Source organism: Nyctereutes procyonoides, unplaced genomic scaffold (genome assembly GCF_905146905.1).
Source record: "Nyctereutes procyonoides isolate TBG_1078 unplaced genomic scaffold, NYPRO_anot_genome, whole genome shotgun sequence".
Taxonomy (NCBI): domain Eukaryota; kingdom Metazoa; phylum Chordata; class Mammalia; order Carnivora; family Canidae; genus Nyctereutes; species Nyctereutes procyonoides.
In genome coordinates, this window is record NW_026575135.1 from 54,557,137 (window position 1) to 54,583,985 (window position 26,849).

Genomic DNA, 26,849 nt, shown 5'->3' on the forward strand with positions numbered 1-26,849 from the left:
TGATTATACAGTTTACCCTTGAACACTGTGGGGCTTAGGGGTGCTGACCAGTCAACCCCCACCCCATGTAGTCAAAAGCCTACATACAACTTTTGACTGCCCAAAAGCTTAACTACTAATAGTCTTTGACTAGAAACCTTACCAACATACGAAGTAAAACTTATTTTGTGTAGATATTCTATACTATATTCTTACAATAAAGTAAGCTAGAAAGAAGAAAATGTAATTTCTCTTCCTGGTACTTTTAATAGCATTTATATTTGTCCACGTTCATTTCACTCACTGAGCATACGTAAGACCTTTGTTTTAAATTCATCAAGTCAAAGGTCTGCATTTTTTAAGGATTGGTTTCTAGTGATGTATTTTGTTCCTTTGAATGAGCCATGTCATTTCTCCGTCTTGTGATCTTTTGTTGAGATTGGGGATTTTGTTGAAATTTGAAAATTTGTTGAGATTTGAAAAAGCAGACACCTCTCCCACTTTGAAAACCGGGTTCACACAGGGCCTTCACTAATCAGCCCAACTTAAAGGCTCAGGGTCCTCTCTGATCTCTCCTGGAGGTGCATCTTGCCTGGGACTGCATGTGTGCTTTTGTTCTACCTCACCACATATCAACTGCTGTTAACAGTTTCATTTCCATGAGTGTTTCATTCCTGCCTATTCTCAGAAGACATGAATGTCTGGTCTTTTCTTCTGTGATCTCTTGTCCCCAGACATCCATGGGTCTTCAGACCACCTGCAGTTCAAACCTGCTACTGCATCCATGCCTGCCGTCAGCAGTCTCCCAACTTTCTTCCACATTATGCCACCATTTCCAACGACGTTCTGAGTCAAGGAAGACAAACCAGTCTGCAGCAAGCCAGAAAGTTGCAAGCAAGTTTCATTATTTACCTTGAGTCCTGAGGGAGAAACCAGGACTGGGTGGTTTCCTCACAACTGAGGTGTATGGCATGAGGGTGCGGCAGAGGCCAACCAGAGGTAGGGCAGTGCAGGGGTTTGGTGGGTGAGGGGACAGCTTGTTCCTGGTTCTCAGTTGCAGTAGAACCTGATTCTGAGAGGCTCCTGGCTACCTGTAGCCTTAGTTCCGTTGTGCAGAAGCTGGAGGTGGCTGCAGTTACTTGGGTTTTGTAGCTGCGTGCTATGGTCTGAATGTTTGCATCTTCCCACAGTTCATGATGAAATCCTGACTCCCAAAGGTATGGCAGTAGGAGGCTGAGGTGATCGGGAGGTGTGTGTGAGTAGAGTGTCACTCATGAAGAGATGCCATGTAAAGACATTCCTAGCCCCTATAGCATCTGAGAAGTCTGCAACCTGGAAGAGGATCCTCACTTGACCATGCTGGCACCCTACCCTGATCTAGGACTTCCAGCCTCCGGAACTGTGAGAAGTAAACTTTTATTGTTTATAAGCTATCTAGTCTGGGGTATTGTGTTACCACAGCCCTAGCAAAAACACTATCCAAGCAGCAAAAATTAGATATGAGCAAAACCTGCAGAAATTTGTTAAAATTTTTATGTGACAAAATAGACATTAGCAAAAACTAAAAAATCAGTGTTTGGATTTTCTTAAGAGATTTTATTCATTTGTTTGACAGAGAGCAACGGCACAAGCAGGGGCAAGGGGCAGAGGGAGATGGAGAAGCAGGTTTCCTGCTGACCCTGGGATCATGACCTGAGCTGAAAGCAGATATCTGACTGAGGCACCCAGGCACCCCAGTGCTTGGAATTTTGAATCTGGGTGGCTTTGCCAAAAGCAGCAACAACAATCCTTACCTCTTGTCTGCACTAGTTCTCAACAGTGAAACAATGGTGTAATGTTAAGACTTAGTGGGCTCAAATATTTTAAAGGCCCAGATGTAGAAAGGATGTATAAGGTAGCTGAAAATAATAAATTAAGAAAAAGATGACTAGGTGAAGCTCTGAGGATTTTTCAGTGATTACCTTACTTGCTGTTCCTTTAAAGGAGCAAGACCAAAACAAAAACCCAGAATCCTTTCTGGTCTCCCATAGCAGGCTATCGGTGCATTTATTGATCTAAAGCTTCCACACACATGCGGTTATAAAAGCTCCTGTGAACTGTGGAGTGTGGGTTAGAGTTGGACAGTGTCTGTGATGCCAGGACCACCACCACTCCTCCAGATCAAACATCTGGATCTCCTTATTCTGGTGGTAACTTCCTTCTTTTGAGCATCAAAGGCAGACCAGACAGAAACTGTAAAGATGAGGAGATTGGAGGATGAGGGTATAGGGGTCAAAAGCAGCCCAGAGGCTGTAGCCACCTGGTAGAAAGCATCAAAAACATCACAAAGATGAAAAGTTAGGATCCCTGGGTGGCGCAGCGGTTTGGCGCCTGCCTTTGGCCCAGGGCGCGATCCTGGAGATCCGGGATCGAATCCCACGTCGGGCTCCCGGTGCATGGAGCTTGCTTGTGTCTCTGCCTCTCTCTCTCTCTCTCTCTCTCTCTCTCTCTCTCTCTCTCTGACTATCATAAATAAAAAAAAAAAAAAAAAAGATGAAAAGTTAATGTGCTAAAATATAAAGTCTGATCAACGGGAGGTGGTTCAATGGTTTATTATTAGCCCATGCGGGATGAAGACATGGAGGAAATGTTAACTGGAGGTTAACATTTCACTTTTTTTTTATTTACTTATTCATGAGAGACACACAGAGAGAAGCAGGCTCCTCAAGGGGAGCCCAATGAGGGACTCAGTCCTGAGACTCCAGGATCACGCCCTGGGCCAGAGGCAGACACTCAACCATGGAGCCACCCAAGCATCCCTATCACTTACTTTCTAAGATGCAGGTGTGCTCCAAGCATATTTTAAGCAGAGGATAAATAATTTCCTTCCTGACAGTTTTGTCGATTTTTGCATTTCCACAGGTTTTAGCAAATACCTGACCATGGCTCTAAAACCATTTTGATAGATTTGTCCTTTTTGTGCTTTTCTTATGAACCTTTGAAAACATGCTCAAAATAGAATTCCTGATAAACCACCATCAGTTTCTTCAGATACTTTAATCAGGATGCCTTATTGTTAACTATTTTATCATTGTGGTAAGAACTTTATCTTAACCCAATTTCCTCTTAAAGTCTTGGGCCATGAAATGAAGACAATTTTCTCATTGATTTTTCTTCCTTAGGACAACCTTACTTGGCACATCTCATGATTGAGCCAAACCTAACTGACCTTATGCACCAGGTCCAATGCAGTGAGGAGTCTCTTATTGGATGTATTTAGTGAGTATAATCTTTGTTCTAAAGCCAGGGCTTCTCAGCTGGCACTTTTGTTGGGGTGTGTGTGTGTGCTGATTCCTACCCCCACCACCCAGATGGCAGTAGCACCCTTTCTGCAGACTGTGACAACCCAAACTGCCTCCAGACATTGGAAGTTTTTCTTGGGGAACAAACCATCAACTGCCCCCTCAAATTGGAAATGGTGCATACCTGCCTAAAAGGGTAGCTCACAGCTTCCTCAGCATGTTTAATTCCTCTCTTAAAAAGTGAAGGTTTTTGCAGGACAGTAATAACTGAAAGTACAAGAATTCTAGAAAGGTCCTCTGAGTAAATTCTAGTTGAAATGAAAAAAACCACACCAGGATGGAAAGAAAACATTTATTGAATCAAAATCAATACTTTCTTTTAATATCTACAAGCCAACACTGAATGAACACAATGTACAAAAAAAGTATGCTTATATTATAAAAATATGTCAATTTTATCTTCTGGGTGCTGAGCAGAAGTCATTTTAAACAAAATCAAGGCAAACTTGCTCTCTATAATGAAACTGCTATAATTTAATAACAAAAGTGAAAGCTAATATATACTCACAAAATATTTTAAAGGCCCACTTTAAAGGCGATAATGCTGCATTGGAAATGCTGAACCCAGTCACCATAGTTAACATTTCCGGTCTATACTTATTGGCACCACTTCATGCCTACATCATGGGAAAGCACCTCTGAATGCAAATCACTAACAGAATCCATGGCATTGGTTAAACCTTCATTCAGTTTCCCGTGCTAAATGTTTGTTAGCATGTACTTCAGCAAAGTACTAACAATCCTATTTATTTAGGATTTAATATGAGACACACTGCCCAAGATTTACAATCCCACTTATGATGTGGGGGAAGCTGCTGCCCTTCACACTCTCTTCAAGCCTCCCTAAAAAATTTGTGTCCAAGGTTAGTATATTAAGATTTATTGTAATTTTCTTCTTGAATTTATTGGCACCTTCCTTGGTGTGTGGCTACTGTAGGTCAGTTACACACTCAGAGTGTAGCCTCGGAGTTTCCACGGAGGGACACTCTGGTACTCACTGGAGTATTTGGTCCACAGAACAACATATCGATTAGAAAAAATAAAAGTAAAATCATATCATGAGTTCAGGAAAGAGAAGCAGGGCTCCCTGTACTGTGAGTTTAAAAGTTCAAAAGAGACTAAAAAGTAGCACTATTGACAAGGCCCAGAAAATCCAATCTGTCTTTTTAAGACCTTGTACAAAGCAGTGTTCCTGGCAGGACACAGAATGACACTGTTACTCAGCAAATTCCAGAATGCAGTATCCACACAGTAAAGTCAACTGCAAAAATGCCTGTTTGTTTTTTTTTTTTTTTACTAAGCATAAATGTTTCCTTGACAGGCTCTCTCTTTGGGACTGCCACTTATTAAGCCTCGAATTGCAGAAACCCAAGCACTGAGTAATCCAGCACCCCACTGCACTGGGTAAATTCAAAAGCACTGATGGAGGAGAAATGCTTTCCTGGTTTGCCTTTATAAGCTGGCTATTTATCCAGTTACCCGGTTCATAAGACCCCGGGACTAAGATGCAGAGAAAACAATTACTCTTTATTCAATTACTTATCTAATTTCTTAGCTCTCTACATTTTCACTTAAGTCCCATTTGCTGCATAAAATGTTAATCCTACTAAACACAGTTAGGACTGAATCAGACTAATGAACATACATTCACTACACCCTCATAGGGAAGGTACTTACAGAAATACACATAATTTGTGAAGAATCAACATTTGGAGCCTGAGCAAAGGTTTCTCATCACTGTCCTAGAAAAAAACAGTCTCTCCACAGATTGTTTTCACTGGCAACGATTCAGCGAAGTCACTGTGTTGCTCTGGGTTAACTTCTATTGCCCCTAAACAGGTCTGACTGTGGAGAAGCCAAAGACTCTGCAGGTGGTACTACCGGCCAGGAGTTAACAAACGGATCCCATTGCATTAAAATAAAAACAAGTACAAACAGAATGAGTACGCAATGAAACTGGACAAGGGCATCACCACAACTCTGATATATACCCACACCTGTTCACAGGTCCTTGCTCTCAAAATAAATATACTGAACATTTACAACCAAATGAATGCCTTATGAATGCCAGATTTTAATTCTAAAATAAGCTACAGGTTACCTTTGTGTCTGTGTGTGAAACTGACGCGACTTGGTGCCACAGCTAACCTTTCTCTAACAGTAGCAGCTACCCTCAGCCCACAGCAGCAAAGAAACACTCATTTCTGGCCTCCCGTGGGCTCCCAAAGCAACTTCATAAAGCATGCAGATATCTATTCTCAATGTTTCAAATGAATAAAAATGATCATTGTGCTTGTGGGTGTCATACCTTCCAAAATATACAGAAACGGTAACAAATTAACAATAGCAGGTCCTACCTTACCAACAAACTCATAAGGCAGAGGGTTGGAGATGGAAATAGAAACTTTCAAAATGGGGGGGGGGGGAGCAAAATAGTGCTAGCATTCACAAAAAAAGATCATGCTAAGATCAGATCCATAATTGATAAAAATTAAGCCACGATCCAAAGTCCGTGAGTCCAAAGGCATGCATGCCAGCTGAAGGAAATGCAGGGTTCATCTGACAACAGCTTCTTCAGAGCAGAACAAGAACGTCTCACTGGAGGAATCACAACAGGGTGAACAAGATGCCATCACACTTCTTTTATGTATTTGAAAAGGAATCACAAAAACAAAAAATTAAGAGTGAAAAGAGAAAACACAGAAATTCACAATGACCTACAAAACCAAAAGAAAAATTTAAATTATTTTTACACTTAAAATTAGACAACTTTTCTTAGAGATTTATCAAGAATGTAGTGTAAAACATAAAGGTACTTGGCTACACATGGCATCCCCCAAAGTATCAACACTCAAAATAGTAACTTCACTGATGTTTAAAGGACAGCATCCTTCACTGGATGTCTTAAAGCATTTACTGTTCTTCCTAAGGGAAAGAGCAACCTAAAACTACTATTCCAAGTGCCTATGACCATCACTTGAAACACTTAGTAAACTATTTTTGCCTTTTTCAGACTATGTCCCAGGTACTCACGGGAGGAGGGGCTATCCAGCCTTTGTGTCCACAAGCTGCATCTGCACGCTGGCAGACATCCCACCCCCGTAGCCCCCCTTGGACTGCATCTGGTTCTGGATGGAGCTAACCTAAAACAAGACAAAAACAAAGCAAAGTCAAGAACTAGGGATGATACAACTGATTCTGGTCTCAATGTTTTAGCTAAAGCAGTTTTAAGGAGGATACTTTTTAGAGCAAAAATTTTTTATAGACTTAAATTTCTGACTGCCCTTAGACAATAGTGAAGCTAGTAAAAAAAAAAAACTTTTCAGGCCTCAACTTCCTCTCCCCACTAACCTATTTTATAATTCACAATGTACGTGATAACATTTCAAAAACTGAACTACACACATCAATTCAAGTTCTTCATTTACAGACACCTCACAGAGATGATCACCTCAATAACTTAGAATCAAACAAAAAGAAATACAAATGAAATTGGACCATCCCAAGATAAATTTTTAAAGTCCCATGTGATACAGCCTTAAAGAATCCAAAGACTTGGATGGTGGTTCAAAATTACTTATTCAGTCATTTTAACTCTGGTTTAAGTATTTATCCTCTCAAATAGTTAATGTGATAATCTCTCCTCCCCTCACCCAAGATGGCTATTTTCTGATGGACTGTATGATACACTGCATCTTCTCTTACTGAGTGGAAACAAAGCCACATGAACTTATGGGCAAGCTGAGAAGTGTCCTTAGTGGATTAACATTATTCCAATCTTAGCTGATACCAATTAGAAGCAGTTTGGAAGCAGACAATCAGGCTAGAATGCTATAAAAAGCAGTGAGGACGTTTTGGAGGTGCCGCCCTAACAGTGAGGAGTCAGAGCACTGGCAATCAGCTCAGTGGGTCTCCTCACCCGCCCAGGGTTCCTCGGAGGGAGAGGGGAGGGTTGGTAACAACATCCATTTATCAAATACTGACTATGATGTGTTTTCACTGGTGATCCTGAGTCAGTATGTTTAAACAAAGTAGTTAAGATTTGCCTGTTTTCTAAGCAAGGTAGGTTTAAATATAATAGGAAAAAAAAAGCAAAAAATAAAATGCATAGCTTCTTTAGATCCAAAAGGGTTTCAGTGAGAAAATCTTAATGTGGAACATATTACTCTAGCGATATCACATGTGTTACAGCCTTATCTATATATACATTACTCAAATGACTACTTCAGGTAAGGGTATTAAAAAAAACACCTGAAATATATCGGCCTGTTTATTTTCAGTCCTTGTGCCGGGTCTGAGAGGCTAGAGGCATAAGCTATCAGTTCAAGTTCATTTCCTATTCCTTTAAGGTAACATGTTTTGTGGCACAACCTTTATTTTACCCAGGTACCAAATAATTTCCTCCCTAACATGTTACCCTTCCTAGGTATTTCAGGCCTATTCATGAAAAGTAACATGTTTGTATTTTCACATCATGCATTCATAACGTCATGCTGATTCTAAGCAAGAACACTGTTTTCCTCCAAAAGTCAGTTGTTCAGTTTCACACTACAGATTTTGGATTTTCTAATGGCTTATTTTTGACTGTGTATATATTATTTTTTAACACAATAAGACTATGTTATTAAAAGAGTTATGGGATCCTTTCTGGTAAGAAGTTAGTATGAAAGGTAATCTTGAGAAGCACAGTGTATTTAAGGGAAAAGAGAAACTCCCCTGTTCAGGAATCCAGTGTGGCAGAGCTGTTCCAAACGCATCAAGCCCTGTACCTCATACATGCTGCACAGTTGTTAGGACAGACTAACTTAAGGCAAGCTATTTCTTTGGATAAACAACATTTTTTGGTTTTGTCTCCCTTGCACTATTGCATAGACGCAAAGAATTCTCTTACCGAATCAGGCTCATACAAGTTACATCTATCCACTGATACAACTTTCAGGAAAACTCGGAGATTACAGAATACTGAGCCCAACAGAAGTGTGTGAAGAACCAACCTGGTGCTCTGTGAGTGTCAGAGGCTGCATGTCACATTACAAACAAAAACTAAAGTTAAGTACAAAAAACCTTTCAGAGACACATTAGGTTCTAATGAGCTAAGACACTTCATTTAAAAAAATGTAAGCAGAGAAGGGTGCCTTGGACTCAGCAGGTAGACTGACAGCTGAGGGCCTGTCTTGATCCAGCTCTCTCAGCTAAAGAGGCGGACCATGGATGCCCTACAAGAGACCATCCTGAAGTTCTAGCTAAACTGATGGCCACAAGAGTCCCCTACATCAACGACAGTCTCCTTGCGCAAACAAAAAGTCAAAAAAGAATTTTAAAGGAAATTCTGAAATGTACATAAACAGTATTTAAAAAGTGAAATAAACAACTAAAATTTAATTCATCCTATAGTTTTAAAATATGAAATGCAGAAGACATTTGTTAAGAAATTAAAATTCAGCATGTATAATAAATTTGAAACCATTCACTCTATTTATATGTATTATAATAACCCCATTAACGAATGTCACAGGTTCCCATTTGGTCTTCTCATTTCATGCTGATCCGGGAAACAAAGCTACTGAATTGTATTTTGACAGCAACCTGACACCTCTTAAATTTCCACAAAAGCAGTTGAACAACAAAGTACTTTTCCTACAGATTTAAAACAAACAAGCTGTTTCCTTTCCAGGAAGCTACAAATGTTATTCGTTTGCTTGCCTAGTAACTGATGTGACCAACTTCTTTGCTGTATCCAGGATATCCATCTACCTATTTTAAAAGTCTCTGTTCTCTTGTTAAATCTTTCGTTAATTCTGTATTCATAAAAGTCTAATTGACTTTCTGATTCTGAACGCTTTAGAGATCATTTAGACACATCTGTTTACTTTAGATTTGGGGTTAAGAGGCTCTCTATACTTAATGGCTTATTTACTTTAGGACAAAAATGAAGCAGAGCCCTGACACAAACCCTCACTTGGCAATGCTTCTATTAGAGAGCACTATATTGTCTTAGATGAAAATTAAGGAATAAGTGAATTCAAGTGAGTAAATCTAAAGTCTGTTGTGAAATTCATGAAAATCTCTAGAATAAAGACTGCAAATATGCACAAAGTATAATCCTCTGCCTAGTACTCAAGTATTCACATTAGTTATGAATAAATCACAAACATTCTGATATCAAGAAAAAGCTAGTATTTTACAAGGTAAATGCAATAAACATGTTCACAGAAGGCAACTTAATCAAGAGAAAAGAAATTAAATATTACTAAAAGGCTAACATCCCCCCATTCCTCTGCTAGGAGGCAGGAGAGCCAAAGGGCTATTAACTTTCATTCTAAACTCATCTCCTTTTAAGTATTTTTTCAGAACAAAGAAATACATGCATACTTTGGCAAGTTAACGAAAGATTAAGTTTTCATGGTCATTTTCTTCTATGCTCATGTTCTGTACTTACATTCAGTTCCTACAAACTCACTAAGCATTGTATAATCATTAAGAATGGATGTACATATCATACAGGTGACACAAGTCTACACCCCATCTGCACCTCCCATCAACACACTTACTGAATTCATTCCACTGAACAGGTCTCCCGATCCTACATGAGCCGTGTGCACAAAATTTGTTGGCTCTCCAATCATGCTTCGGTCAATCCGCCGGCGCCTTTTCTAAATTACAGGGAAGAATGTGTTGAGAAAAGATTTTATTAGCAGCATATTGATTCTGATGGATTTATATGGTATGGGTAAATGATTTTAATAACCCATTAATTAATACAATTTCCCCCAGGACATCAGGATCCCGACATCTTGGACTACCACAGTTACCTCAAGAGACATAGACACACACACACAAAATGACTGGCAAAGCAAAACAAATAGTTCATTATGTAAAACTTAAAGTAGATTATCTGGCCTAGCTTTGGCCACTGCCTTATTTGTGTAGTAACCATTTAGGTTTTATTGTTTTAAAAGAAATAAGGCAAATGCGACATTATCACCAGTCACTCTTATTGTTAGCAAAGAAGATACAGGGTGATTTGAGTACAACACTGATTTTAACATTACTTTCTAGCTTTCATCATTAACAAACCGACATTATTTTGACAGTTATTACTTAGATTACACCCCACAACCTTCCACACTGGAATCAACCAGCTGGTCTGTTTGGAGATGTGGTCCCAGTTCATTCAATTTTTTGGTCTGAGCTGGCTGGGAATGAAACCCTATCTAAACTCAGCCTACTACACCGGGGTTTACGGACTCCTAATCCCTGACAACCACCTCTTACAGGGTACAGAATCCTGTGTCACAGTAACTTCTGCTACTAGCTATGTTCCTTGCCTGACCAATATGCCCATTCACCTCATTAGAGGGATTTCCTTACCCTGTTTCACTGATCATGAGATCCTGCCAGAGACAAAGGTTATCTTAAATCAGTCCCAAGTTTCCCATGATCACTTAGATGCTATGATCTCACTGCAATGGGACATTGCACAGCTGACTCAGTGTCCTAACGCCAGTGCTGCTTTTAACAATATACTCCAGATATTACATTGTTTATCTACTGAAATGTTGGTGTCATCCTGATAAATCCTAAAAACTCAGCAAGACAGACCCAAATGACAGCACCTCAGGATTAAAACATGACTTTCTACAAAGCCACAAAAATGGAGAGTTCATACATTAATTTTAGGAGCCAGTATACATTGTTCTACTGTCCTCTAGCTTTTATGGCTGCAGTTTAGAATTCCAGAAAAAGCCCCAGTTTTTCCTTACAAATATTTGTATTCATCCTCACAGTTCAATGATGACACTGGACTATCTCCCAGTTCACTGGTTTCTCCATCCAGTGCTCTGTATGGTAGGTGGTGGTCCTTGTCTATCTGAACACAGGTTTTACTGTATCTTGGAGAAGTTTTCTTCTAGGATGATTTTTTTTTAAGATTTTTTTTTTAATCATTTATGAGAGATGCAGAGAGAGAGAGAGACAGGGAGGGAGGGAGGGAGAGAGACAGAGAGAGGGAGAGAGACAGGCAGAGGGAAAAGCAGGCTCCCCACAGGGAGCCCAACATGGGACTCAATCCCTGGGTCTCCAGGATCACGGCCAGAGCCAAAGGCAGATGCTCAACCGTTCAGCCACCCAGGCGTCTCGTATGATGATTTTATGATGCTCCTTTGTGTTCCTTTCTGCAATTTCTGTTTCACCGTCAGGTCAACAGTGGATTGTATTTGTGTGTGAGAAAGTGGGTGTGTATAATCTTCCCATTTTCTTGTATTTTCACTCATTTTTATTTCTCTTTGTAGTTTTGCTGCATTGAAAATTAACTTTACTTGATCCTCTTCCAGAATCCACAATTTTTTTCTTGCAGACCAAGACAGTAAATAGGCCATTGAGTTTGTTATAGCTTCAACTCCACTGTCCTTGCAGCATCGAAGTGGCTACAGACAATGCATAAAGGGTAGCTCCGTTCCAGTGCACATTTACTCACAGAAATAGGGAGCAGGCTAGATTTGGCCCACAAGTAGTAGTTTGGAGACCCCAGTTCAAGAACAGTTATTTTTTTTCAGTAATAGCTATATTGTATTATTTTTCAGTTATGATTATTTCTTCACAAGCTCTATGTTATGAGATGACACTGCAGTGTTTTTCATTTTCCCTTTCAAAATGCTTGACTATATGAATTATAGTCTCTAACACTAGGAGCAAAATCTCATTTACTTCGAGCCCCCCCCCCTTTAATTTTATTTATTCAAGAGAGACAGAGAAAGAGAGAGAGAGGCAGAGACACAGGCAAAAGGGAGAAGCAGGCTCCATGCAGGGAGCCTGACAGACTTGATCCCGAGTCTCCAGGATCACGCCCTGGGCCAAAGGCAGGCGCCAAACCGCTGAGCCACCCAGGGATCCCCTCAAGCCCCCTTTTGATAAGAAATTCAGTCATTCTTTTTGGGCCCTGCTCCTTGGTATTATAGAAAAATCTTCAGGTTAAGAAGGTATCCGAAAACTAAGGGAGGATCTAGATTCTTGGTCAATGTTCTTCAATTTTTCTATTTGTCAGCACAAAGCACTGATGTCCTGCTATATTTTCCTGTATGTCACTACTTCAGGTGCCCTGAAGGTACCTCAGAGTCCATGCCCCTCACCACACACTTGACACCCATAGGATCCTTTGATCGGGGAGGCCTATCCCAGCAATGCACTGGTCCCTCCCATCCGCTATTCCATCTATTGCCCCAGACTCTCACTTTATCTCTTTCTACCTAGTCTATTCAACGTACTTCCCCTCATACTATTCTCTTCTGGAATCATACAGCATAAATGGAGCCTTAAGAAGTAAAGCCACCTTCTCTTTTCTATGATTAAGGTAAAGAAAGAAGATGCTAATAGTAGTTTTGTGACTTTTTTCTTCTTGGCTATACTATTACATTCTACTCAATCTGCTTTGTTAGAAAGCTGTTTGTCCAGGCACATCCAAATGTATTTTCACCAATCAGAAGAATTTTCTCAATACCTGGGCAGGACAAATTGTTGGGGTTTCATCCCCAGTAAGCCCTTTGATGGAGAGGTGGATAGACTTCGAGCTTCTTGGCACTCTCCACCAGCAGGAGAGGGTGGATGGCTCCAGTTGAGGAGAAAAGGATAGCAGTTCAGTTCCATGGGATAATGGCATCTGCAAACCTACAGACTTGTCCCTCTTAGAGCCTGGTGCAGTCTACTGGCAGGTGCAACAACAACTGATGGCAAAGGGTGCCACGTGGCTCAGCTGGAGGGCCCTCTCAAGTTAAGGGATGGGCATATTTCAGTGAGTAACCTCTACTCCCAGGACACTGGGAGTCTTGACCATCCTTTGCCCTGCGAATTCACAGGAACAACTTTTCAAGTTCCATCATTATTTCCTCTGGAAGGGTGTGTTCAGGGCTTAGCAGAAGGCTACACTTGGCCCATGTCTCCACACTGATTTATTCTAACAATTGAATGACTGAAGGAAGATGCTAGGAAAAGAGTCACCATGGGGCACTCAGGCCACCACACAACTCCCCAGAAAGGTTTCTTGAAAGGAATAGATCAGCTTATGAATCAAATTCAAATACCATAACAAACAGTCTGGGTACTGAGGGAGGATGTTCAACAGAGACTCTCATTGAAAAGCAAAAGACAGATAACTATAAATCTGATTATAGTGAATACTTTTTTTTTAATTTTTTTTATTTATTTATGATAGTCACAGAGAGAGAGAGAGGCAGAGAGACACAGGGCAGAGGGAGAAGCAGGCTCCATGCTGGGAGCCCGACGTGGGACTCAATCCCGGGTCTCCAGGATCGCGCCCTGGGCCAAAGGCAGGCGCCAAACTGCTGCGCCACCCAGGGATCCCCAGTGAATACTTTTTAACTTCAACTTTACTGAGTTGGGAGTTAGGCTTTTCCTTTCACTTTGAAAGATTTCTTCAAGCCATTAATTTGACATTGATTTAAGGTATGGAGGTTGAAGCCTTCAGTCCTTCCTTCCCTAATGATATGACACATTAGGGTTGTTTTTAAGATTTATTTAAGAGCACGAATGGGGGGGGTAGGGTACAGAGAGAGGGAGAAGCAGACTCCCTGCTGACCAGGGCGCCCAATGTAGGGCTCAATCCCAGGACCCCGGATCATGACCTCAGCCGAAGTTAGCTGCTTAACTGACTGAGTCACTTGGGTGACCCATGACAGGTTGGTTTTAAAGGCCAGTCCATAACTAAGGCTGGCAGGTAGGCTGGAGGAGCCAAAGGAGAAGTCATTACAGTAATGTTGGTGGGAAAAGATTACTTGGATTTAGCTAACAGCAGCTGAAGTGGAAAGAACTAGATAGATCCAAGTTTTCCACAGATAAAAGAGTACTTGGTTGTTTGAGTGGATTTGAGAAGGGAACCGCAGAACTTATGAAAGATGCACAGATTTCCCATCTGAGAAGAATGTACACAATTTGCAGGGTCAGGTAATAGTGGAAGAAGGCCAGACAGAGTTCAGGAAGAAGATGAAAGAGTTTAAGACCCACTAAATTTGAGTTATGTGTGAGACATCCAGGTGAAGTTAACAGGAGGGCAAGTTGGATACATGGATACAGGACTCTGACTCAGGCTAACAAACTAGATGAAAGAAATCAAGTCTCACCAGCATAATAGAGAAAGAGAATGCAGAGGGGAAGCTGAAAGTTGAATGTCGGGTGGAGAAGAATAAGCCTTAAGGAAGCTAAAAAGAACATGTCTGAAAGGAAGGAGGAAAATCAGGTGTGTCCTCTTCAAGATGTCATGGAGGCATTAAGCAGACACAGTAGAAAGCTGGGGAGAGGTCAGGTAAAGGCTGAAAGCAGGGGTGGCTGTGGAGGGCTTCTGAGGGGCCAGACGAATGTGTAAGAGGCAGGAAATGGAGCACTGAATACAAACACCTGGACAAAGTGGCCGTCTGGACAAGAAAGAATGGGCTGAGCTGAAAGAAGAGGAAAAGAGGACTGAATTTTCCCCTTTAAGATGAGAAACATTTCATTTATGCTTAATTTCTGGTAAGATCCAGTGAAAGAGATTGAAAGCAGAAAAAAATCATCAACGTTGTAATGTTCCAGGGAAGGTAGGAAGGATAGATCCAGACACAGGCTGAGATGTTCTTTGGGTTTATATTATAACATTATAAGTCAAAAACCTAGATGCTGGGACACCTGGGTGGCTCAGCAGTTGAGCACCTGCCCTCAGCCCAGGGAGTGATCCTAGAGTCCCAGGATCGACTCCCACATCGGACTCCCTGCATGGCGCCTGCTTCTCCCTCTGCCTGTGTCTCTCATGAACAAATAAAATCTTAAAAAAAAAAAAAAAAAAAAAACTAGATGCTAAGTGTAATTACATATTTCAAACTACAAAAATGTACTATTTTTCAGTCACTACAGACACTTAAAGAATAGGATACTTCTGTGGTGTGCTGTATTAATACAAGACAGACAAGATTTAAATCATGGGCAAACAAGGGGAATTCCAGAGTTGGGCCTCAGCAAAGAAAAACAGGAAATGGTGCACTCACTCTGATGCATATTAGCTGTTGTCAGTAGCAGAGTCATCGTTTTTCCTGGAAACATACTTTATTCTTTACAGGGTACTCTATTAAGAATGCCAACTTTCTGAATATTTCTTGCCATCCTTGAAATACTGTTATTCTGCATAAGGTCAACATTATAGTTGCATTAGGGAGGAGATTAGGGAAAATGTCTCTTCATATTTACTCAATGACAATGCTTCATTACAGCAGTATAAACTTAGAGATACATACTGAAATATATATATTTTTTAGATTTCAATTTTAAGTAATCTCTAGACCCAACATGGGGCTCAAACTCATGACCTGGAAATCAAGTCAAGTGCTGTACCAAAGTATCCTGTACTAAAGTATTTTGGGATGAAATGGGATGTCCAGAATTTACTTTAATTCTCCAACTGAGGGCAGCCCCGGTGGTGCAGCGGTTTAGCGCCACCTGCAGCCCAGGGCGTGATCCTGGAGACCCTGGATCGAGTCCCACGTCAGGCTCTCTGTATGATGCCTGCTTCTTCCTCTGCCTGTGTCTCTGCCTCTCCCTCTATGAATAAATAAATAAAATCTGTCTCTATGAATAAATAAATAAAATCTTTAAAAATAAACAAACAAACAAACTCTCCAACTGAGAGGGGAAGGAGTCACAGGTGAACAAGATCCCCCTCCACAGCCCCCATGGACAACTTCTGAAGCTGAGTGATACATACATGGGAGAGGGGGTTCTCTTTCCTCTATTTCTGTGTATTTGATAATTTTCCTAATAGGTTTTTCACAATATTTATTGAGTTTTCTCCTACTCTTACAACTTTACACAAAAAGTTAATTATTGCTTAGTATTAAAAAGATGACATACAAATGATCAACACTTAATTTCTTTTCTGATTTCCACCAGAACCTAGTTTGTCTTCATTCTTTCTGATACAATTCTAAAATTATTTCCAGTCTTGTATTCCTCCCAAAAGTATTAGAAGATATATTTTAAATTTTTGAAAACTATACTGCAGAGCCACCATATAATATTTGACTAGCAGCTACATCAATTTAGTTTGTGCCATTCATCTGTATCATTCGCACACTCCCATCACATGTTCCTTCTTTGAAACTAAAATTACACCTGAAAAACAAAAATGGCTTAAGCAGTAAGGCCCAGTGGCAAGGTGTTCAGTGTACTCAGAGCTTCCATGGGATTTCTCTGCCCTTTCCTCATCTCTGCCCCCCTGTCAGTCTCAGTCTCAGGCTGGTAGCCAACAGTGTTGCAGCAAGTCTAAGGCCTTATGTGTTTAATGACATACAGAAAAACGGCACTTTATTTTTAAAAAAAATGAGGGGGGGGGGCAAATTTCCCGAGGTCTCCACAAAACTTCCTCTGGCATCTGAGTTCTATACCCTGTCTTGGACCAATTCCTCTCATCCAGAATGTCTTCCTTGAGCCAAACTCTTGGACCCAATCACTGCTGAAGGACTGCCATTTCCCATGAGCAGCACAGACCTAATGAGGGATCGCCAGGAGCAGGGAGTCAGCTGCTCCAATGATGCTCCTACACAACACAGCAGAGGGAGAACGGATGCTGTGGTTTTAATAATAATATCCACCTAGGCATCTGTTACAAAACTTCAAAGTGGTCAAATATTTATTTTATAAAACCTGGAAAGGCACCTGAGTGGCTCAGTCCATTAAGTGTAGCACTTTTGGTATCAGTGCAGGTCGAGAGATGGAGCTCCATGATAGACTGCAATCTCAGTGGGGAGTCTGCTTGAGATTCTTTCCCTCTGTCCCTCTCCGTGTATGCACACATGCACGCACATACACACTCAAATAAATCTCAAAAAAAAATAAAAACAGCCCTGGAATATACAACCTAGAGAAAGCATTATTCTGAGATAATTCTTTCAACAGATTCCACTTCTCTGGTTTCTCATCTCTTTAATCTACTACTTCCATCTCCCTGCTACTGTTTATCTTGTGTAAGCTGACATTCTTCAGAATATTCTCCATCTCCTTTATTCCCTCTCAAATGTCCTCATCTTACTATGGCCATGCTGATGATCAGTGAGCCTATTTTCTACTTTTGTGGGCTTAAGACTATACATTTGACTGCTAACTGAAAATCCAGAGGACACACAAGTTTCCGGAGTCCAACACTGAACACATAACCTTCTTTGTGAAGCCCATCCCTCCTCTTCAGTCCCTGCTGGGTAAACATTTCTGCCAGGATTTCCAGCCAGGTTTGAAGGCTGCCCTTCGCTCACTGCTCTTTCTCCATGATCACACCCAATTAGCAAAAAATCCTATGGAGTCAGCCCATTTCCTCTCTCCATCGCCACATTAGTGTCACAGCCTTATTTCAGGTCCCTAAGCCTCTCACCTCCATCACTGCAGGAGCGCCTCACTCATTTGGTTCCAACTTTACATCCCTCTTCCTCCTTCCAATATCCTTCACCCTGAATCTAAATATAACTTTCTCCAATACAACACTGATCGTGTTACCATTTTAAATCTCTCACCTGCTTCCCAAAACTTCCAACATAAATTCAAAACTCCACAGCTTATGGAAATCCTGTTTTTCTCTCGGACTTCATCTCTAACTACATTCCTTCATGCATTCTAAGCTTTCATCTGCTATTTCAAGTTCCCTACAGACACTATGCTCTTCTAGAACCCTGCCTGGAACAATCTTTCCTATCACTCCTTAATTTCACTATCTCAGGCCTGCCTCCTTTACACCGTTGAGTCTGGGGTTACTCTCATTTGGTATTCCCAGACTGCCTTATGATTCACCTACCAAAGTAAAATTTATACCTCACACTGAATTTAAACGATCCCCTGGATGGTGGATGTGCTCCTATGCAGGCAGGCATATAAAATGTGAATCCACAAAGGCCAGCACCCACACACGGTGTACAGCGTTTATCAATAAACTTTTCTAAATTAATTTATGAAGTAATAGTATTAATAGGGTGGAGCCCAACACAGGGCTTGAACTCATGACCCTGAGGGTCAAGACCTGAGCTAAGATCAAGAGCTGGACACTTAACTGACTGACGCACGCAGATGCTTCAACAATTCAACTTTAAGGCATAATTTTTCAAGCACATTTCTGCAGCAGTATAAATACTCTCCCCTCAACAATTAAATACTCCAACTCCCTCACATTTCTTGAGTATTAACTGAGTTTAGCTTCTAGAAAAATAGTGATAACTCAATCACTTAAAAGTTAAAACTTCCTCCAGGACTACTGTTTGGGCAATTTAGTGTGCAAATACATGCAACTGAGGAGCAATTTAGGGTCAGGTCCCATAGATAACAGGAGGCTTTAGGTAAGAGTAAAGGCAGGTACTTCTAGAAATGGACACAGTGAACAGAAAATGATGTGCCAGGGCACATGGCTGACTCAAAGAGCATATGACTTGATCTTGGAGTTCTGAGTTTGGACCCCATGTTCAGTGTCAAGATTACCAAAAAAAAAAAAAAAAAAAGTGTCTGTCATCTACGGCAGTGAAAAAAGCTGGTTCCTTCAGGCTAGAAGATAGTAATCACACCAATGCAGCCTAAGCAAAAGAAGTGAAAATGAAAGATATGCTATTGACTTAACTTGGTGACTTAGACAAAGTATATCCCCCACCTATGTATTTTATCAAATAAACCCATGATTCCCAGCAAAAATCCAAGGGCGCCACACAGTATTTTCAATATGAGGGAAACAAAGGGATACTCAACTTATGTAGGATACTGTGTGAACTAGTAAATCAAGATAATTTAAAATTTCAACATTATGAAAGAAAACTTCGGCTACCTCCACTGTGACTTCAGTGTGTATTTTCTGATTAAGTTCTTTGTTCCAGCTTATCTCTTAACTCAAGCAAAAGACCCTGCAGGAACGCAAAATACTCCCTCAAGCAGTAAGGACTACCCTGAGCAGACACACTGCCCACGTGACTGACTCCAAGACCATGATCGGCTGGACTGTCACTGCCCACAGCACACGCTCAATAACCTCTGTCCCACGTTTTCCTTATACAAACCTACAAGTATTTTTGGCACTCTGGACAGTCTTTGAGAGGACAGTCCACTGTCTTCCATACCTTATTTGGCTAGCAGCGACAACATCAATTTAGTTTGTGCCATTCATCTATATCATTCACGCACTCCTATTACATGTTCCTTCAGTGTTGTACTCACTGAATTAAATTGTATTCTTTTTTCACCAACACTCGACTATCTGCCTTTGGATTTTGTCAGCAGCAAACGGCCAGACCCAATCTGCCTGGGACTGCTAGAGCCAGGTGCTTTTGCAGTCTTCCACTCCAGCCACAAGAGCATATGCTCTTTTAATGGCACATCACTGCAAAGCAGTGCTTTCCAGGGTTGCTGTGAAAAGAACCCAAGCACTGCACAAGAGATAATATAGAACTGGAAAGAGGGGAATGGTCTTCAACTGATTCCATGGTTTGAGAAGTTGTGTAATATGGAACAGGCACCCCTCCTGGAAATCATGATGACTATATTAGAATGAAATAAAAATTTATTTTTTCTTTCAATTTTTGTTATTTTTAAAAAATCGACCAAGATGTTAGGACGTGTTTATTAAGGTGTCTGCACAAAACTAGTTACTAAACCTGTAAAGAATTTCTCTTGGCCTAAAGGTGCCATGAAAAAAGTTACTCAAGTGGTCAGGGCACCAAAAACAAACTCTGTGAACCACTGAAATAAGTTTGTTTGTTTGTTTGTTTGTTTTGAAATATTGACAGTATAACTAGGCAACAGGCATTTCTAAGACAAATAGTTATATTTTTCTTTGATACTGCTGACAATGATCCCCTGCCTGTGAGGGGCCTCCTACTATCCTACCAGTTCATAGGTACAATAATAAAAAAAAAAAAAATCCACAAAACAAAAGCTGTAATATAAAAATGGATTTGACGTTTTTTGTAGCAAAGGAAAAGTGGGTCTTCACTTACACAAAAAATGAAAACAGTAACTTTCATAGTAAGAATGTCAGCAAATGCCCTCACCCAAACCTATTCCCACTTAGCAACTGGCCAGCACTCCTTTAGACCCAGTTCACACTCAAACTCGTTAAGTTGTGGCCACTGGTTATTCCTTGATCTGAGCATTCAGAGAATACAGCTCATATTTCTATTATAACACCTAAAACACCATTATACTTTTAGTTTGATTTTCCTACCATAGTAAGCATTCTTCTAGGACCATAGCTGTGCCCAATAATTACTAGACTGCTGAAGAAGTTAAAGGCTGTAAAGAATCAATGTCAGCTCAGTTTTCTAAAATCTACTGGTCTTATCTAATATCCAGACCTAGTATTTCTCAAGGACCTATTTTATACTGAAGATGTTTTAAAAAGGTGTGTGTGGGGGGATCCCTGGGTGGCTCAGCAGTTTAGCGCCTGCCTTTGGCCCAGGGCGCGATCCTGGAGTCCCAGGATCGAGTCCCCCGTCTGGCTCGGCATGGAGCCTGCTTCTCCTTCCTCCTGTGTCTCTGCCTCTCTCTCTCTCTCTTAGATAGATAGATAGATAGATAGATAGATAGATAGATAGATAGATAGATAGATAGATAGATCGATCTTAAAAAAAAAAAAGGTGTGTGTATGGGGGATTTAGTGGGGTTTTCTATTCTATTCAATTCTAGTGGGGTTTAATTCCTCAACAAAAAAATCACTTATCTGATGGCTGTTTCCCCCCTCTGCTTCATAGTGATGCTATGTCCTGTAGAGCTCAACTAGCGCCAGTATTTTGTTTTTGTTCTTTTAAATATGGAATGCTTCACAAATTTTCATGACATTCTTGTGCAGGGGCCATGCTAATCCTCTGTATCATTCCAATTTTAGAATATGTGCTGCCAAAGTAAGTATCACTATTTTGGTTTTATGTTGGGTAGAATCTCAAAAATAGCAGTTCTCAAACTTTTGTGTACATCTGAATTCCTGGAGAGTTTGTTAAAACACAGGCTGCAGAGCTCTACTTGCAGAACTTCAAAGGGCCAGGAATTTCCACGTCTAACAATAGTTGAAGTGATGCTGATGGCTCAATGGTTTAGAAATACTTGCTCTAAAGACTTACAGCTCAGGGCAGCCCGGGTGGCTCAGCGGTCTAGCTCCGCCTTCAACCCAGGGTCTGATCCTGGAGACCAGGATCGAGTTCCATGTCAGGCTCCCTGCATGGAGCCTGCTTCTTCCTCTACCTGTGTCTGTGCCTCTCTCTCTCTCTCTCTGTCTCTCATGAATAAATAAAATAAATTTTAAAATAAAAAAATAAAGACTTACAGCTCAATATTTTAAAATAAATAATGGAGAATACTTAAGATTCTTACAACATGCCACGCACATTTCTAAGCACTATAAACATAAGAACTTAATTGCTAATACCTTGAATAGCAATATGTGACGTTTGAATATTGCCTTCAAATCTAACTGTCTCTGGCAAACTCTCACTTAGTATCTTGACCTTTGCTCAAGTCCATGCATTATACTCCCATTTGTTGACCTGTTATATTCTCTGAATAAAATACTACAATTTTTTAAACTACTTAGCCATTAGGTTGAATGGTTTTTCTCATTAAAAAATAAACTTTACAACAACCAAGCCACCACCAAACAATGTTTTTTAATCAGTAATTTTTATCAAACAGAGGAGCTGAGCGGTGACTGGCGGGCTCAGGTAGTAGAGTATGCGCTCTTGATCTCAGGGTCCTGAGGTTCAGTCCTATGTTGGGTGTAGTGATGAGTAAAACAATAAGTGCATGAATAAAAAAAGAGAAGAGCCTAATCACTGTAGCAACACTGAAACACTTCTTACCCAGCTATACCCCAGGGCTCAGCACAGAGGCAGCAGACACCAACTCCCATCTCCAGGTCTCTCCCTGGAAGAGGCCTATTTGCATATTTTAAAAGCTAACGTCTAAGTATCTGGCTTCTAAATGAAGCTGTGCATTTATGTACTAAGATCCTCCCTTTTAGGACACTGACAGGTCTTGGCACATCCTCAAGGACTGGGAACTACCAATAAAGAGGTTACATAAACACAAGGTTTGAGAGAAAACCAAGAACTTGGGCCAGGCTGAAGTTATAGACTTCAATTCCTATACAAGCCAATCCATCAGGACTGGGAGAGGTGGACAGAAATCAATACCAAGTCAAGGAAAATGAGAAAATAGAAGAATATGTCCCAACATAAGAACATGATACAACTCCAAAAACATACCTTAATGAAATTGAGCTCAGTGATTTCTCTGAAATCATTAAAGATTTCAAAATAATGGTGGTAAAGATGTTTGTGATCCTTGGTAGTAAGGTCAGGAGGGCAATACATAAAAAGAAAAACAATTTCAACAAAAAGAAAATATAAGAGCATACCAAAGAGAAATCACAAAGCTAAAGAATAAAATAACTAAACTGAAAAATCCAGAGTTCAACAGAAGACTAGCTCAAGTGGAAGAGAGGACCAGTGAACTCATAAGATATTGCGTGTTTATAGATCAGAATATTGTTAAGTCCTTACTATTCAACGTTTGAATATCTGTAATCTACAAATTCAACACATTCCCCCATAATTCCAGTAGCATTTTTCTCATAAATAGAACCATCTAAAGTTTATATGGAACCCAAAAAAAGAACCCTGAGCAGCCAAAGCAATCATAAAAAAGAACAAAGTTGGAGGCATCACACTTGCTGATTTTGCAATACATAACAAAGCTATTGTAATTAAAACAGCATGGCAGTACTGGCATAAAAAACAGATACACAAATCAATGGGACACAAAAGAGAGCCCCCAAATAAACCCATTCCCATATGTAGTCAATTCATTTACATCAAAGGAGCCAAGAATACAGAAGAGGGAAAGAACACGGTCTTCAATAAACAGTGCTGGGAAAACTGGACAGCTATATGCTAAAGAATAAAATTGGATCCCTATCTTATAACCAAAATTTAACTCAAAATGAACTGAAGACTTTTATATTTTTTAAGATTTTATTTATTTATTCATCAGAGACACACAGAGGGAGGCAGAGACATAGACGGAGAAGCAGGCTCCCTGCAGGAGCCTGATGTGGAGCTCAATCCCAGGACCCCAGGATCATGACCTGAGCCAAAGGCAGATGCTCAACCACTGAGCCACCCAGGTGCCCCTGAATGAAGACTTGAACATAAAATGTGAAGCCATAAAACTCCTAGAGAAAAACATAGGAGATAAGCTCTTGGAAATTGGTCCTGGCAGTAAGGTTTGCAGTTGACACCAAAAGCAAAAAAAAATAAAAACAAAAATAAGTGGGACTGTATGAAACCAAAAAACTTTCTTGTACTTTTGTACAGCAAAGGAAAATATCAACAAAATGAAATGACAATGGGATAAATTATTTGCAAATCACTTATGTAAGAAGCCCATAATCAAAATACATAAAGAACTCATACAGGGGATCCCTGGGTGGCGCAGCGGTTTAGCGCCTGCCTTTGGCCCAGGGCGCGATCCTGGAGACCCGGGATCGAATCCCACGTCAGGCTCCCGGTGCATGGAGCCTGCTTCTCCCTCTGCCTGTGTCTCTGCCTCTCTCTCTCTCACTGTGTGCCTATCATAAATAAATAAAAATTAAAAAAATTAAAAAAAAAAATAAAATAAAGAACTCATACAACTCAACAGCAAATAAACCAACCACCTGATTAAAAATTGTGCAGAGGATCTGAACACTTTTCCAAACGAGACATACAGATAACCAATGGATACATGGGAAGGTATTCAACATCAGTAATTATCTTTCTGCATATCTTTTGTTCTGGAAACACCAGTCTCCTTCCTTTCCTTTTAGGAAATCACCTCTTCCCAAACCCCACCATATGATTTTGATAAGCCGCCAACCACAACAGTCTACAACCCTGATTCCAAAGGTGTGCATATGACACCAACTGTGCCAGAATCCCTGGCTGGGAAGGACTAAAGCAGGAGAAGCTCTTTCTTCCTTGTGGTTGTTAAACTGAGATGATGAACATGAAGCTGAGAGAAACCATGTTTCCTATGAAGAAAAAACACCCACCTCCAGTCAGAAACTAAGAAGCCAATGTGCCAAGAATCAAGAAAGTGGCAGAGAGGAGTCTCGACAGTGCCCCCGGCCCTGGAGACATAAGTTTAAGAAGCCAGATCCAGCTTCCCATGACTGGTAATATAACCTGAAACAACCACCTTGTTGAAGTCTGGTTTCTAAGATCAAACCCCAAAACCCAATAAACAGATTAAGGAACAAACTGAAGAGAAACCAGGGGTGAGATACTGCAAAGACTGACGAAAAAAAAAATTAGCTCTTCAGTAACTAAGTAGCCTACTTTAAATTCCACATTCTCATATTTAGGTCAAAACCTCCAAAAACAAGACTTTTCAGTATCCCAACTTATACTGTATCTTCTACGGCGGGGACGAAAAATGGTAATTCTGTTCCTCTGGCTTCTAGATGTTGGTGTGCTCACTGGAATGCCAGCAGGGGCTGTCAGGTCAAGGGGCTTATTGTAAGGAGCCATTTCAATAAAAGAGGAGAACCACACCATGTATCACCCAACTAGAGTTACAAGTAAGGGATTCTCACAAAATACAGAAAGGCAGGATATTTCATGCTGGAAATATTTACAAATGGTGGGTTGCTGAAAATCCAATCCTAAGTAGAGATGTCTTTATTTTGCCCTTTACAGTTTAGTAGATACTAACCTTTCCTCACTCAGTATAAATTTTGCATTTGAGAAGTTTGCAAGGAGGCCTCAAAATTTGTTTTTAAAAAGAAGCTCTAAGCAAGTTTATAGTAACCTTCCAAGGGCAAAACTGCTAAAAGCAAAACTGAAAGAACTAGCTGTTCTCATCTCTCAATGAGAAACCTGAAGCTAACAGGGGGAGTTCTTTTTCTTCTTCTATTTAATGTTAGTATCTGTATTAAGTGACACACTGCAATTTGCAGCATGAAAAACTGAAGCACAAAATGGATTAAAAAAAATCTGAAACCAGTTTTTTAAGTTCCAGTGACAGATTTTTCAGTACTTTTGAATATAAAAGCCCTGACAACATTAGGGATTTCTTCCACCACAGATCTGAGATTGTTTCTGTACACCGTATATGCCGTGGGCAGGCATAACATAGCTAACTTTAGAATGGCAAAACACCTTGTATCTTGTACAAAGAAAATGTGATGTAATATGATGGCTTACATTGATTTTAGTGAGACCTGTACTGGACTTCCGACCTCTAAGTGTACATAATAAATCTGTGTTGCTTTCATCTACTAAATTTGTGATAGACAATCTGCTACTGCAGCAAGAAGAAACTCATGTGCCTAAGGAGATCATATTACTCCCTAAGGTTCCACAGCTGCTACTAAAGCACATCTGGGAATCTTCTTGTCCACTATTCTTTTCTTTCTACTGTACTGACACCACTGTACTGACAGTTCCTCTAAAATAAACACTGTGGTTTCAAAGTCTGGAATTTCTCCCACACACTATGTGAAATAAAGATCAAATGTTTATGTTAACTTTTTGTAAATACTGTTCACAAGTGAGCCAAGCAGTGTTCTATAATTTCTGTTCTTGTACTATGTTGAATTGCTTTTCTTTGCTTCACCTTCTGTGTAACTATCATTAATTGTTCCAACACCATCCATAAATATCTTGCAGTACAACTTGTTACAGAGCTAAATGGCTAACCCAAATAATCTGAAATTTCACGAAATGGTATGGATTTTTTTTATTCAACTGACCTTCAACCAAAAAATTTCTTGTTGATGTTGTCTCAGTTCATGAAGTTTTCCTGTATTGTTACTTTGGCAATTTATTCTTGAGGGAATTCTAAAGAGCAAGGCAGATAAAGAATGCCAGGCTCCTTATCAGTAGCCCCCTCCTTAGGTAATTAGATTGGCTGCCATTCAGCCAATTCCTACTTGATCATCCACTTTTTATTACCTCTCATCCATGATTATTCTCTTTCTCTTTGTGAGTTGTATCTTTTCATACATTTTTGTTTTTAAACTTCTTTAATGTCATGTAAAGTGGGTTTCAGGAGAACAGAGATGGGGAAAGTATGTATGGGGAAGTCCAACATTCTTTCTTATGTTAGACAACTGGATCTCTCTTCCTGGTAACTGCAAACCAAACCAAGATGCTTGTGGTGAGAGACTATTAAAACCTGGAAGAGGGATGCCTGGGTGGTTCAGTGGTTGAGCCTCTGCCTTTGGCTCAGGGTGTGATCCTGGAGTCCCAGGATTGAGTCCCATGTTGGGCTCCCTGCATGGAGCCTGCTTCTCCCTCTGCCTGTGTGTCTCTGCCTCTCTCTCTGTCTCTCATGAATAAATAAATAAAATCTTAAAAAAAAAAAAAACTTGGAAGATCCTGTTCATTTCAAATACAATGTACTTAGAAATAATGAATGGAGATAAAAACAAAGAAAAAGCAGAAAAAAACTTTTTTAAATGAGAGGAAATCACAATTTATCAACTCAACATTCATAAGA

At 40.3% G+C, this 26,849-nt stretch overlaps 1 protein-coding gene, 1 long non-coding RNA gene and 1 other non-coding gene across 6 annotated transcripts in view; 1 reads left to right on the plus strand and 2 right to left on the minus strand.

Moving 5' to 3' along the window:
• Positions 1-299: 299 nt before the first annotated feature.
• On the plus strand, positions 300-24,851 carry LOC129495063 (uncharacterized). The gene is made up of 3 exons (XR_008661450.1): positions 300-1,380; positions 3,141-3,237; positions 24,175-24,851. It is a non-coding gene; the product is annotated as an uncharacterized LOC129495063 (long non-coding RNA).
• The window catches only part of CDC42SE2 (CDC42 small effector 2), a 110,006-nt gene continuing 87,751 nt past the window's right edge, over positions 4,595-26,849 (minus strand). For 3 of the 4 annotated variants that reach the window (XM_055302386.1, XM_055302385.1, XM_055302383.1), the window contains 3 exons: positions 9,872-9,973; positions 6,354-6,463; positions 4,595-5,960 (listed from right to left, as the gene is read on the minus strand). In XM_055302386.1, coding sequence (XP_055158361.1) covers positions 6,365-6,463; positions 9,872-9,973 — 201 coding nt within the window. In that variant the 3' untranslated portion in view covers positions 4,595-5,960; positions 6,354-6,364. Of the gene's footprint in view, positions 6,038-6,353; positions 6,464-9,871; positions 9,974-26,849 lie in introns of all 4 variants that reach the window. The other variant, XM_055302384.1, reaches the window with a different exon arrangement.
• On the minus strand, positions 21,121-21,228 carry LOC129495355 (U6 spliceosomal RNA). Its single transcript, XR_008661513.1, has one exon. It is a non-coding gene; the product is annotated as a U6 spliceosomal RNA (small nuclear RNA).